General features: G+C 38.5%; 1 protein-coding gene across 2 annotated transcripts; it reads left to right on the top strand.

Annotated features, from left to right (window-relative positions):
• Window positions 1-1,078: 1,078 nt before the first annotated feature.
• Window positions 1,079-14,155, top strand: chp1 (calcineurin-like EF-hand protein 1). Of its 2 annotated transcripts, XM_008398953.3 has the most exons (9): window positions 1,079-1,310; window positions 1,399-1,473; window positions 1,665-1,737; window positions 2,541-2,621; window positions 4,224-4,351; window positions 4,481-4,542; window positions 6,000-6,122; window positions 7,034-9,362; window positions 10,080-14,155. In XM_008398953.3, exons 2-8 carry the CDS (start codon window positions 1,407-1,409, stop codon window positions 7,085-7,087), a joined length of 588 nt encoding a protein of 195 aa, XP_008397175.1. In that variant the 5' UTR covers window positions 1,079-1,310; window positions 1,399-1,406; the 3' UTR covers window positions 7,088-9,362; window positions 10,080-14,155. The 2 variants fall into 2 exon arrangements, with proteins under 2 accessions (XP_008397175.1, XP_008397174.1); XM_008398952.2 differs by having other exon boundaries at window positions 1,080-1,473.
• The last annotated feature ends 301 nt before the right edge of the window (window positions 14,156-14,456 follow it).

Raw genomic sequence — 14,456 nt, 5'->3', positions numbered from 1 at the left:
TATATTTGAGGGCTATAAGATACCTACATATCAAGGCAGATTATTTTATTTTTTGTGTTGATTTTATTACTACTTTTTTGGTTCATTATCTTGTTCAAAGACCTAGTAATGACCCATTTTCCTGGTATTCCCAAGAGTACGTGTTTAATCCGGATGATAGGCTATAAGGACCTTTTTTTAACATGCCTTCCACACATCCAGATGCCATGCACCCTGTGAACTATGTGAACCAAGATGCCACTCTTCACTTTAACTAAACCTGAGAAAAGGGAAAGTAAGCCAAACTAAAATAAATGTATAAATCTAAAGTCACCGATTGGCCTAATTATCATTTGACTATCAAGACATATGACAATAACCAATCAGCTAATATCACATGATTCAGTTTCTTACATGACTTTGGTCAAAACTTCAACATTAGTTGTCTGATTATTGTCACAATGACAATAAATGAGTCAACATCACATGACTCATTCTCACAAAATTCCAGCATTCCTCCACTTCTACATAATGTGTTTATGCTGATGTGGTCTGCTTTTGGTTTTATTTATTTTTTCTCGACAAAAATAATAACATTCAGCTTGACTTTTTAGATGAATCTGCAGCACAGATTTACAGGCCGGCCTTTGATACGTGCACGTCGTCACGCCTGCGGGAACAAGCAACATAAACAATGAAAGTGCGACATCATGTGGCGAGATGTTTTATTGCATACTCAAACAATTACAGTCTAACTTTTTCAAAAACAATCTGACCTGGTGGCTATTAATAACAAAATGAGTCACGCAGATAGCCAGGTTTTGCTTTTCTTTGTGTTTTACTGACTTTCTGCAGCTGGAAACTTAATTAAATAAATTCAGTAATTAGTAATTAATTATTTTTTTCACGTAATGCCTTAACCGCAAACCATGCAGTTATTTTTTTAAGTTTACCACCTCACATTCCCAATTCAATTATTATTTATTATTATTATTATTATTTTTTATTTTTTTTTATTTTATTATTTTATTATATTTATTTTCCATGCAGGCAAAATGCTATGCTACCTAAATGTAATGAGACGAGACGGACAGATCCTGTCTGGGCGTCGTCGTACTTGCTCCCGCCCATCTCATTAGATAGGAAGCTAGCCGGACCGAAACTCGCCTCAACATCATGAAATCTGGACCGACTGGAAGAAAGCTTTAACAGGAAGCAGGCCGCTGGTCGAGTTGTGTCAACAGAGAGGCAGCAAGCGACCGTCTGGGCTAAACTCCGCTTCTGACCTCTGTTTGAACGAACCGTATCATTTTTAAAGTTCAGCCCGCAAAGTTAGCTTGCTTGCTAACTTCCAGCCTCGACGTATCTCGGCTGGTTCTGTTGTGCAAGATTCTGAGCTACTGAAGTCGTTTTTTTAAGGGTTCGCCATGGGGTCCAGAGCGTCCACGTTACTCAGAGAAGAAGAAATTGAAGAAATCAAGAAGGAAACAGGCTGTAAGTTAAAAAATAAAATCAAATAAATACTGACATTGAACTGTGTATGTGTAGCTGGAGGTTTACTGTCATATTTTGTGGATTACCTGGACGCTGTCAGTGTGGTCTAATTGTATTAAGTATTTAGGAGGTGTGTGTGTGTGTGTGTGTTATGTCCGGTCTATAAAACATTGAAATGGTTTGGTTTGCAGTCTCCCACAGCCAGATCACCCGCCTGTACAGCCGCTTCACCAGCCTGGATAAAGGAGAAAACGGAACACTCAGGTAAGCAGATGCACATAAACGCATCACCTAACAGTTTCTGAAGGAGGCGATAGCTGGGAGGAGGAGGGGGGGGATACTATATAACCCGCAAATTTCCAATACTTCCTGCTATAAAAAGTCCATCAAAGTTCACGCTGTTGGTTGATGCGTTTTATAGAAAAAAATATGTGGAAGTTGCTTATTTGGACGCATTTTTAAGCAGTTGATTCTCCCAATCTCTGACCTATTGATTGTTGCATCTTTTGTTTTTTTTTATGTGTTTATCACTTTGCTGCTGATAAATGAGGAATGTGTCCACATGGAATAAAATAAGTAGAGGATTATTCTTTGTGGAAGATCAATAAGAACCTCAGGGAGGCGCTTTAACTGGGTCTAGTTTAAGGTGATAGGTGATGGAATATGAGATAATTATTGAGCAATAAAGACTTTCGTGTGAACCTTGGTTTAACAGGGCCCTTTGGTTTGCTAAGACAATCATTTGCAGGTCAACCCTTCAAGGACGGTGAAATGTGTCTGCAATTTCTCGGAAGGGTGTCTCCTGAAAGACATTCTGTTTACAGAAAACACGTCTTGGATGATCCTTGTCCTTGTTTATTGTCATTTTCCCTTATCGTCCGAGAGTTGCCATGACCTCTAGAGGTCAACATCCAGCCCCTCACCCCAGTCCTCTGAGAGATGGGGGGGGGGGTGATTTTGATTTAAAAACTTGGTTAAAGTATATTTTTCTGCTAAGCTAAAACCTCCTTGTAGCGGACCGTTATGGGATCATCTTTGAAGTTGATTGTATTTTCTGATATCGACAGTCGAGAAGATTTCCAGAGGATCCCAGAGTTGGCCATCAATCCTCTTGGGGACAGAATCATCAATGCCTTTTTTCCCGAAGGGTGAGTTTCCCTCTGCCTTTTGTCTTTGAAGGCCGTGTCAATGAGGAATATTGATCGATGGGGTTGATGGGGCATTTGGAAACGTTTGGGTTTGAGTTTGAAGAAAGAAAATACAAGGTTTCCCCCCCAGAAAACTTGCTAAGCTCGGTGATTGGGTTCTAGTTCAGTCATTCATCCAGCGACCTGCCTTGATTTTGAGTTAAAAAATGTTTAAAGTTGACGAGAAATGTAATTATGTGTTATTTGGAGACTAGAAGATTAGTAAATGAACACCAACTATAAAGTCTAAAAAATGAAAACATTTGAAAAAGACTTAAATAAATAAGCAATGCTAAATCTGATGGGGGCACAAGTAAAGCCTGGTGGCCCGCCAGACTGATAAAACACTGGGGAAAACCCTGAAAATGGGATATAGAAATGTTTTTCTGTTTTTTTGTGTTTTTTTGCCATTTGTCTAAATATTTAATCCACCCAGCAGTTTAATCATTTATCCGTCCATTTTTCCATCCATATGCCTCTGTTTGTCTATCCATCCATCAATACCTCCATACATTCATCCATTTGTCCATCCGTTTGTTTTCCCCTCCATCCATTAATCATTATCCATCCGTCCAACCATCCATTTTCTTGCACCCTTGTCCCTTAATGGGGTCGGGAGGGTTGCTGGTGCCCATCTCCAACTAACGTTCTGGGTGAGAGGCGAGGTCAACCTGGACAGGTCACCAGTCTGTCGCAGTGCAACACAGAGACACACGGCACACAACCATCCACACACACACTCACACCTAGGGGCAATTTGGAGAGGCCAATTAACCTGACAGTCATGTTTTTGGACTGTGGGAGGAAACCGGAGTACCCGGAGAAAACCCACGCATGCACAGGGAGAACATGCAAACGCCATGCAGAAAGACAGGGGCCGGGAATCGAACCCAGAACCTTCTTGCTGCAAGGCAACAGCTCTACCAACTGCGCCACTGTGCAGCCCACATTAATCATTAATCTGTCAATTTGTTTATTCCATTTTCCCATCCATTCATTAGTTTATCCTTCCGTTTTTTCCCATCCTTGTCCATCCATCAGTTCATTTGTTATTCCATCAATTCATCCTTTAGGATTGTCCCTTTGTTTTATTTTTTATCCCTATGATAAAAAATGATATTTTTTGTCCCTAGTGTTTTTTTTTATATTATTATTATTGCCTCCTAATTTATCAAAAAGGTATAGAAACCTTTTTTTTTGTTTTGGTTTCTACTTTCAAAACTAGCCTCATAAGTTCAGAGCGCTCTGTAAAATTAAAGGACTTTGACCTAAAAATGTGTAGGAACATTTCCCATCCCTAAAATAAGCCTCTTCTTTTTTATATATATATTTATATCAGAGTGGGAGGCTGGAAAGCCAGATGTTGTTTTGTCTATATCATTAAAATCCCTAAATGTCTCAGGAGTGGGCGTTTGGATTCCAGACGCAGCTTTTAATGGTTTCATATGGCTTTGATTTCCTCTTGGAGGTTTGGCACCGTTGGCTTTTGCTCAAGCTGAAGAAGAAGAAGACCGTACCGCAGGTGTTGGATTACCGCTGACTCTGTTGGTTTGTGTCTTCCAGGGAGGATCAGGTGAACTTCAAGGGCTTCATGCGCACCTTGGCGCACTTCAGACCCATCGAGGACAACGAGAAGAACAAGAACCTGCCCGCCACCGAGCCGCTCAACAGCAGGACAAACAAGCTGCTCTGTGAGTGTACGCCGAGGTCGCGTTAGGGTGGAGCTGCTGACCGTTATGGGGAACACTCACGGGGGTTTTGGTCAGTGGGTTACCACTTTGTTTTTGTTTTTTTGTTTAAAGTTTTTTTTTTTTCCCCAGTTGCTTTCCGTCTGTACGACCTGGACAGAGACGACAAGATCTCCCGGGACGAGCTGCTGCAGGTCAGTGAGTCGGTTTGCTCCGACTTCCTCTTCTTTTTTTTACATTACAGAAATCAGTCAGATTCAATCAGCTTGTTTCCAGGAGAGACAAATAAGGTTTAGGATTTGAGTGCTTGAAATGCTTGAGTTTCAGTTAAGTGTTTTCAAGGTTTGGAAAGTTCTTGATTTCTGTGTAAAGTCCTTCAAGGTGCTTGTTATTGTATCTGCACAACTTTGTAATAAAGTTCAATCTAGCAACTTTAAAGTTGCTGAATGTTATTTACAGTTAAAACCAGATGGTATTTATTCACTTAATTAAAAAAACACACACAAAAAAATTGTCTCAATGGCTGAAGATAAATCAGACTGAACATTTCTTGCTTTAAGTTAGAATCACGAAAATAATTTCTACTTGTTAAATGCCAGATAACATCTCATATATATATATTTTTTTTAGAGATTTATTTCTTGTAACTTTCTTTGTACGTTATGTTTAAGCATTTATTTTGACCAGGCATTTGAGTTGCCTTCATATTTGTTGTGGTTATCTCAGAGCATTATTTATTCATTATTTCTGATGACTCAATGACTTATTGATCTGTATAATTACAATAAAGGTCGTCTTACAATTTAACAATAAAGTTACTGAAAATGGAGGAACTTTTTTTTGCTAAATTAGTGTTTTGTTCTCGAAACAAACCAGGTGTGTGGTGTATGAGAGACATTTTAAAACATAAAATTCTTACATTTTAGCAATATTAATAACAGTCATAAATGATAGCATATAATAGTGAATTGAAACAGTATTGTTTTTAGTTCATTTGTATTGGTTTGATCTCCAAAGTTTGAAAACTTCCCCTGAATTTGCTTGATTTTATTTTATTTTTTTCCTGTGGGAAAAGTGTGCGAACCCTGAATAAACCAACCCAAATCTGCCTGGTGTCGGAGGACGACGAGACGCAGTTATGCAACTTCAGCTCCTAGGCGTTCTGCACGGGGCTCAAATAACCGAGTCGATGAAAAGACTTTGGCCTTGTGCTGATAGTGATGTGATATCTCACCTGAGCTGCAGGCTCTTCATTCTCTCGTCTCGGAGCTTCCTCTGTGTTATTCGTCGCCTCTCCGTGAAGCCGCTCCGGTTTGGGTGACATTGCTCGACCTGTAATTGGCGGGAAGCTGCTGGTTGAGTGACTCAGACGCAGGCCTTGTTTGGTGCAAAACAGTCCCACCACCTGGTCCGACTGATTCAGACTAAACATGTGACTCCAAATTTATAAACTCTAAAAACTGACTTTGATTCACCAAAGAGCTAAAATGTCTCCCAAGTGATCCACGTTTCTGCCCTCCGTGTAACGTTAAGTTTCTTTTGACCACCATATTGTCTGCGTAAACGCTTATTTCATCTTCAGCAGTTGCTTTTTTTTCTTCTCTTTTTTTTTTTACACATTCAGTAACCATGACGATGTCGCTTGTTTCAGGTCCTTCGGATGATGGTCGGCGTAAACATTTCGGACGACCAGCTCGGAAGCATTGCTGATAGGACCATCCAGGAGGCCGATACCAACGGAGACAGCTGTATTTCCTTTCAAGAATTTATGAAGGTGAGTTGTAGGCTTTGACTAGACCACTGCGAGGTCACATTCAGCTCTGTTCTCAAATTCACCACTGATTTGACTCCGTCATTGTCAACTGAATGACCATAACCTGCTCGGGTCCTGTTTGTGCAAAACGGACCCAATGACCATACTGCCACTACCGTGCTTGGCTGTGATACAGTTGTGATTTTTCCTGCAATTTCTCTGAGCTTTTTTCTGGGAAGATTGGAAAATATTTTCACTTCTTAATAGGGCTGCAACTAACAATTATTTTAGTAATTGATTAATCAATAATCGGTTGGGTTTAATCGATTAATCAGTTGGGTTTTTTTATCGATTGATTTTTTTGTTGTTGTTGTTGTTGACTAAAAATACTGGTAAATTCAGAAGAAATTTCCTTAAAGTACTTAAGCATTTTCTGTACAATATTAAAAATGCATTAGAAAATGGAAATAAATAATTCAATATTTAAAAAAAAAAAAGTATTTGCCATTTTACATGAGAAACTAAACATTTTGTTGCTTAAAACGCAATAACATCGGAATTTCTTTGATGAATTTGACCGGGTGAAAAATTTCAACTTTTGTGTAAAACATGTTGACAGACAAATGAATTTTTATCTTAAATGTGAAATGTGTGTATATTTGTTTTCTACAGCTTGGACTCAATTGCTACTCTGAATATGTTGTTGTTTTCACTAAATTGGCTTTTTTTTTTTTTTTCTTGAGTCCTTATATGCCTGGTAACGATGAATAAGAACTGTTAAAACACAATTTTGGTTTTTACTGTTTGAACTGTAATGCTATAAATTGCTTGCAGCCTCACCTGTTTGCATACAAGCAAAAAAAAAAAACAAAAACCAAAACTTTGACTATAATTTCTTGTGCGTTAACATGCTGTTCTGTCTGTTTTCACAGGTTTTGGAAAAGGTGGACGTGGAACAGAAAATGAGCATCCGGTTCCTCCACTAAAGTTTCTTTCTTTTGTTTGTTTGTTTTGTTTCCCTTCACACATCATGAGTAGAGTTGGGACTGGTCAGCTGTTGTCAGGTCATAGTTTCATCCTGCTTTTCCACAGCCTGTCTCAGGGCCACATCCAAGGTACGCACCATTTCACACCGGGCAGACGTTCTTCCGCTTGCACCGCTCCGTGAACAAAGTGGGGGTGGGGGGGAATTGCGTGCCTTGAGTTGTTTTATGCAAAGTCACGATGTACACCTTCCTAATCATGCAAGGGTATTTATTAGAGACGTTTTAAAGGGCCAGAGTGGGTAACACTGCTGTTCTTTGTGGTAAAGCTCTTTGCTGTCGCTATGAGTAAGTTTAAATCAAGGTTTACTAATTCGATCATATTTAATTCTTGCGTCTTTGTAGAAATAATGTGCTCAAGTGCAAAGTGTTAAATGTGTGATTACACTTCGTGAGCGTCTGTGTTTTTTGTTTTTTGTTTTTTAACGCTGACAGGATTATATGACTCCTTCCCTCCGGCCTGTGGCGGGGCAAACTGTAATTTATTATTCAATTCCCCGAAGCAAAGCGAGACCAGCCCCACTGATTGTTGATTTACTCACTGAAGTGCCATGACTAAACACTAATCACAAATATGTAGCCTTGACTTTCATGTGGACTAAACTTGGTTGTTAAAACTAAAATTTTTGCGATTCTTTTTGAAATTAAATCCTATTAGGACTTGATCAAAGCCTAGGAATGAATGTTAGGATCTACGGTGGAGTGGATCACCTAGTTCATTCAGCTTGACTCCACACAGATATCATTTCATTCTTCTGTTACTTTCATCTGTTTCTATTGTGGCTAATAGGGGAAAAAAAACAAAAGCTGATCGTCTGTTTTCTAACTTATTTCTGTGTTTAGCTCTAGATGCCAAAGAGTGAATAATCTGTACAGGAGTATGAATATGAACCAGAGTTTAGTTGTCTGAGCCATTAAAGCTTCAGTGTGACTTTGTTTCATCTCTGCATTTCTCAGTAAGAGAGTGCAGGAAGAACAGCTCAACTATTTTTATCAATCATTATGGGATCATAAGTTATATATAATGTGATGTCTCTCTGTAGCTATGTAAGTGATTATTGAACTTGATTTGAATAAAAAGTGCCATAAAATCCGTGTTGTTTTGTTGAAGTTTGCTGCTTTACTAGCTGATAATACATGGGATTTGGGGAACCAATATATAGTAGCTGATATTTATAGTCACAAATCACAAATATTTTCAGAAAATCTACCTGGACTTTTCTGTAAAATCAATTGAATCAATTATCATTTTAGCCAAAATATATTTTAAAAAATCCAAATCAAGTTTTTTTCCCCCACATATCCCGCCAATGACATCAGGATAAACTTTATTGATCACGTTTTTGCACCCAAATAAGGAATTTAACAAGGTTTCACTCTGTGTCAATCTACATTTGCTTATGCAATTTCCTTCTACAGAAAGAATTTCATTGATGACCTAACTATTGCGCTTCTCTTATGTTTGTCTTACGTGACTCTCACTACAGAATGCGTAGTTCCAGCTCTCATTGTCACGGTAATGAAAACCTTTGGAGGTTTCCCTCCTCTAACACACGCCAAAAGCCTGAATTTGGATTTGGAACTAGATGATCCAATGGGTCTAAATTCTTAAATAGTAAGCTAGCCAAAATCTAAGTTTTGGCTAGCTTACTGCCAAAAGCTAAATGAGCAAAAAAAAAAAAAAAAAACACTGCTACTAATATCTGTAAATAGGAAATTTGCCAATTTATAACGTTTCTATGCCAACCGACTAATTGCGTCTGAATATCTTTTAACTAAGTAACCCTTTAACGTTGCAGTGATTATAAACAACCTCTAATCCTAATTAAGATAAAGGACGAGAGAAAAAGGTGTGTTTCCGGGGCGGGGTTTAGCTGTGACTGACAACCCTTCCGTCCAATCGTCGCACTCTTTCTTTTTTTTGTGCTCGTACTAGCAGAGCAAAAATGGCGTAGGAGCGGAGGGTGAAGGAAGGAGAGGACCTTCTTCTCTCCCCCCTCGCCGTGTCCAGGAGAGGAGAGAAGGGGGTCCGCAACTTTGAAGTTTTCCTACAAAATTGTCGAGTCGTCTTATGAGAATAAAGCTGGCAGTCCTGCAGGTGAGGAGGACTCTTAATGTGTCACCGCAGAGGAAGGATCTCCCCGGCTTTTGTTTACCATTGTGTGCGGCAGCAGCTCGGAGGAACAGAGGAAATATTTCTACATCATTTCACACTGAGGTCAGTGCTTCAGTCAACAATTCCTTGAAAGATATTTTTTTTCTTCCGCGAAATTAATTTATCCAGTTCTAAGTGTTGCATCTGTTATATTATTCAGCTGATTAGTTAAGGTTTTAGCCACTTAGTATTTGCGTGTTAATTTACATTTTAAAATTAGCTCAATTTACTTGATCATATTGCGTTTATACAGTGGCGGTTACAGCATTAATGCCGCCCTGGGCATCATATATTTGTATATGTAAGTATATGTTACCACAATATTATCAGAATAATGCTTAAAGAACTTATCATAAATACAGAATGATACCTTATACATTTAGAATGATAAACAAATTAGAAAATTATTTTATTATAAATTAATTATAATAATTATTGTAATTATTATTTTGGTCCGGGAATACCTGAAATCCGTGAATATTTGGGACTCACACCATATTTAGGTTAATATCCATTAATGCACACATTGGAAATATTCGTACCACTACCACAGAAGCTAAAATCCAATCAACACCAAGAAAAATGAATGGACGCGCTTGGATTGGCTGATTTGCCAGCCAATGACGTGTCAAATAGCATTGTGCTCTTTCAAAAAAATGTTTTTGATATAAACTACAAAAATTCTGCAAATGGGTGGATTTTGTGCAAATAATTTAATAACTGGGAGATTTTAAGATGTTAGTTTAATACCGCGTTTTCCAATTAAACCGATGTTTACAGGCAGAGAGACGGAGCCGATCCCGGGAGAAGACCCAGAACCTCCACTTCTGCCGAGCCCAAGAGAACTGTAGCTAAGCTAACCTTCTTTTGGGTTGCTTTCTGGAACAATGGATATCGCTCTCTCTTCCACAGCATTCCCATTTGTCCTGACCTCTTTCTGCAGACTAGTCATCAGCGAGGACCGCTCGCAACATTTCAGATTTACAAAGTTTTAAAGCCGTCCAACCTTGGAGATGAAAACTATGACATAAAACCTGGTGTAACGACACCTGTTTAATTTGTTTAAAGAAACGGGTGAAATCCGGGTGACGCTTATGAAAACGGAGTTGCTTTTCAACCGCACAAGAGGTTTGATAATGAGCAAACTGTTTGTTTTTTTTCTCCGAAGAAAGTAAAGACACAACATACTGTAGCAAAGATCAAACGCCTGTGATACAAATTAAGATTCGTTGATTCATTTTCCTTTCTTTTCAACTACCTCATTGTCACAGTAAGTCCAACGGGATTGAGAGGAGCGTTTTCTGAACAAAGCATGGCGTTACGGAGCACCACAGCATTCATCTTTGTCTGTCCATCAATGTTTCAGTATTGACATCAGGTAGTTGGCAGGAGAACAGAAGGTAAATATGCTGTTGCTTATATTCAGCATTAGTTTTGTTAGTTAGGAGGATTCCTTAAACGTCTTGCCTAGGCATGAACTGGTATGTTTTTATAGATGGCACAGTATTGCTACAAAAATCTGAAACCAAAATGGATATTTAGGAGACAACTGCTTTTATTTTACCAAAAATATTTAGGTCGCTGACAATATACAGCTAAATTTGGACTCCTAATAAGCATTGGGAAAAGCCCCTGTCAGATTACAGTGTGCAGCAACGTGTGGGGGAGGGGCGTGGCTAGAAATCTCTGTTTAGAGCTCTTTTTCTGGCATCTCGTTAAAAGCATTTTAGTGTTTTTTTTGTGTGTTTTTTTTAAAATTCAGTCTTTAAAATGTTCATACTAGGGATGCACGATATATCGGCGCCAACATCAGTATCAGCCGATATTAGTAATTTTTTAACATCTAGGTATCGGTCTGATAAATAAAACTGGGTGGATGTTAACAACCGAAATTTATTTCCATCTTGTTGCCGTTTTTCTGGTGAGGGAGGAGATTGGTCATGTGATAGTGACACAGCACAGGATTGTGGGAAGTTTAACCGAAGCAGAGAATGAGCGAAGTTGGCGGTAAATATCAGTTATCTGCCAAAATGGTAGTATTAAGATCGGGTATTGGTATCAACCCAAAAGTTCACATCGGTGCATCCCTGCTTAGTACCTTGATGCTAATATCCGGCTCATGCCTAGCCGTGTCTGCGTAGCATCAAGAGTTTACATCTCACACTTCCTGCAGCTTATAAATGGTTTCCCCTTTTTGTTTTATTTTTTATTTTTTCTTGCCATATACATGTATAGGGAAAACAACAAGAACAACAACAACAGAATTACACTTTACCGGGATCTGTGCAATATTTGATCTTAACTGTCATGTTGTTGACCAAACTGTATATTGTATAAAACAAGTGACAAGTTGTTTGAAAGCAACAAAATCACCAATGTCTTCCATTAAGATATGTATAGACTCATGTGCGTTAGCTTATTTAGCGGGACTGTGGTGCCAAAAAACATCATAGTAGCCATGCATGACCAGTAGTAATGCTTGCTTCATCAAGAGTATCGATTTGTAGGCCGAGCTGAAGCTCAAATCTGTGGAGTCCATTTCGGTAAAAACTAGGGAGCATTAGCCTCATATACTTTAAAAAAAACTTCTAAGTAAGTCAAATTTAGATACCGCTCTAACCTAAAATCTAGTGCTTGAGCTCTGTTTTAAGGCATGTATATGCTAGTAGGAAATATATAGCATGACACAGTTGGGATACACCGTTACAAAGAGGTGCACCAATTATGGCTTTTGTATGTCTTTGACCTGCCAACATCAATTTCAATCTTTTATGACTTCTCTTGACCTGTAACATGAGAAAATATAACAGCATTCAAAATATTTTATTTCTAGCCTTCCTGTCATGATTGGAGATTGATTGCGTGTAGTAAGAGCCGTGGCAGTGTCACATTGTCTGTGAAAGAGGAGTCGCTGTAGAATAGGGTTTGCAAGTATTTTAAAGTGAAGTTTAAGGATTTTAGCTCTTACCATTGTTAGAACAGCTAGCATTACAGAAACAGCATTAATTGTATGTATTACTCACAGAGAGCGTAGATTCATACGTCAGCTCTTAAGGCTTAAAGCTCAAAAGGATAAGATAGCAACGTTGCTCTACTCTGTTCAGCATTCCTGTTTTCCGCTGAAGTCTGGCTCTCTCTTGCCGGACTGCAGCCGTTGAGAGAGCTGTACACTATGAATGAGTCACAGACTACGGCTGCATTTCCATGAACCATATAATTGCGCAATTTGACATTTTGAAAATAAATTTGCTTAATGGAAACACGGCACTTTTGAGAAAGCTCTCGTTTTTCGATAAAAAGCTGTGTTTCTAGGATGAGGCAGTGTTTTGGCCGTAGAAAAATTGGTTTATTTCGCAAAACTGCGATTAAAATACTTTCTTCAAATCACCCAAGTCATGTGATGATCACCAACCGGATGAACAAACTTATTCACATGTGATATTAATTGCATGTCATATTTAATGTAAACTTTTTTTTTATTCATTAGCATAATAGCAACAAAATTCTGCGCACATTTGGAATGGAAACGCAGCTTATGGTGAATTTGCTGACTGGAAAGTTTGGATTTTCCAAAAGTGGATCTCTTGGTGCACCTCTACACGTATTAATGTTTGTTTTGTTTTTTAAACCACATTGTAATCTGTAAAGTTTAAGATAAGAACCAAAAAGATTTATTCGAGAACCTAGTCTCAAATGGGACAATCTTTACATAAATGATTTAGGAGGAGGACCTTAAATCCCTAACTCGGCATCTTGGATAGGTGATGCTGTTACAATCCTCATCGTGAAATTGTACAAGTGACCTCATAGTTTTGGGATTCAGAGCGTTCTATTTTAATCCACATAATTGTATTTAATTAGATTTTTTAGAAGCAATAACCTGAAATAATGCATGAATATAGCTCCAAGAGTTGGTGTTAAAAGGACTGTGTTAACATCTCATTGAAAATCCCCCCTTTCCCTTGCTATGTCTTTGAACTAGCAACATGTTAGCCACTCATTTCCTTTTACTGTATCTTTATTTTTTAGCCTCATTTAGTTTTAGTCGTTATTGAAAATGAAAAAGGCTTTAAATTTGAACTCTTGTAGCATCCACGAAGACCCTCTCCTCGTCTGCGAGTTGCAGACTTAAGAATAAACGCGGCAGCAAAAAGAACTAGCCGAACGACGCTAGCGTGAAAAGCACTTTCCATGTATCACCTTGCACCGCCCATCGTCACCGTCACGTCTTGAATGCTGTGTTCAGGCAACCCTGTAATGTTCTTTCTGGTGATTTATAATCCCAATTTATGAGCAAGTAGACGTCCAGGTGATATGAATTTGTGGGTTTTAAAAAAATATGCATGATTTAGCAGAATAACGAATGAATTGTATTGCATGCAATAACCTAACCTTGTAATGTGAATGAGTGTAAGTATAGAGGGAGTGGTGGGGGGGGTGGGGTACTATGATTTTCCAATCCAACTGAAGGTAACGCCGACGGTTTTATCGATTAGCTGCGATATATATACATATAATATAGGGGGAAAAACAGCACTAAAAGAAGGAATTGGTCAGTTTCTGTGTTTTTTCCTGTGTCACATGCCATCTGGCAGTACCACTACAGTGCAGCTCTGCAATTCTTGTTCCCATGAGGAAAACGTAGCAACAAAAGCTTTGGCGAGATTCCTGAAATTACTTTGTTGCTCAACTTTTCCACTGAGATGGTGGGCTGTATAGGAACTATGCACTCCAGAGGGAGGAAACGGGCATGCCTAATATGTGTGAGCCTCTTGTCTGGTTTTGTAATAAATGAATAAAAATAAATCTGTATCAGAAAATTTTAAGCAATAAACAGCAGCATGGTGCCAATTGAATTGTGTTGTTTCCTTTTTGCTTTGAAATTGAGCAGCAAAACATATTTGAGACACTGAGTTAAAGCCAAAAAGTACTCCAAGTCTTATTTTTTTAATTTAATTATCTCAAAGATTTTTTATTTAGTCAATCAGATTCATAAACTAAAGCTGGACCTTTGCATCCATATTTAATGCTAACATTTACTTTGCGACGCAGTAGACTTTATTCAAACTTAGTGAAAATTCCTCTTGCAGACCTCTCAGGATGGTGCAAATTCCTGGCACCCATCTCCAGCTCATTCCACATTTTTTACTGACCAAA

The sequence above is a fragment of the Poecilia reticulata genome, chromosome 22, assembly GCF_904066995.2.
Source record: "Poecilia reticulata chromosome 22, P_reticulata-male-v2, whole genome shotgun sequence".
Lineage (NCBI taxonomy): Eukaryota > Metazoa > Chordata > Actinopteri > Cyprinodontiformes > Poeciliidae > Poecilia > Poecilia reticulata.
Note: the sequence above shows the minus strand (reverse complement) of the source record. Positions and strands in the feature narration are given on the sequence as shown.

Coding starts and splice junctions, on each gene's coding strand:
- chp1 (XM_008398953.3), top strand. CDS start 1,407: ATGGGGTCCAGAGCGTCCACGTTACTCAGAGAAGAAGAAATTGAAGAA. Junction 1,474..1,664: donor AATCAAGAAGGAAACAGGCT/GTAAGTTAAAAA, acceptor TTTGGTTTGCAG/TCTCCCACAGCCAGATCACC. Junction 2,622..4,223: donor AATGCCTTTTTTCCCGAAGG/GTGAGTTTCCCT, acceptor TGTGTCTTCCAG/GGAGGATCAGGTGAACTTCA.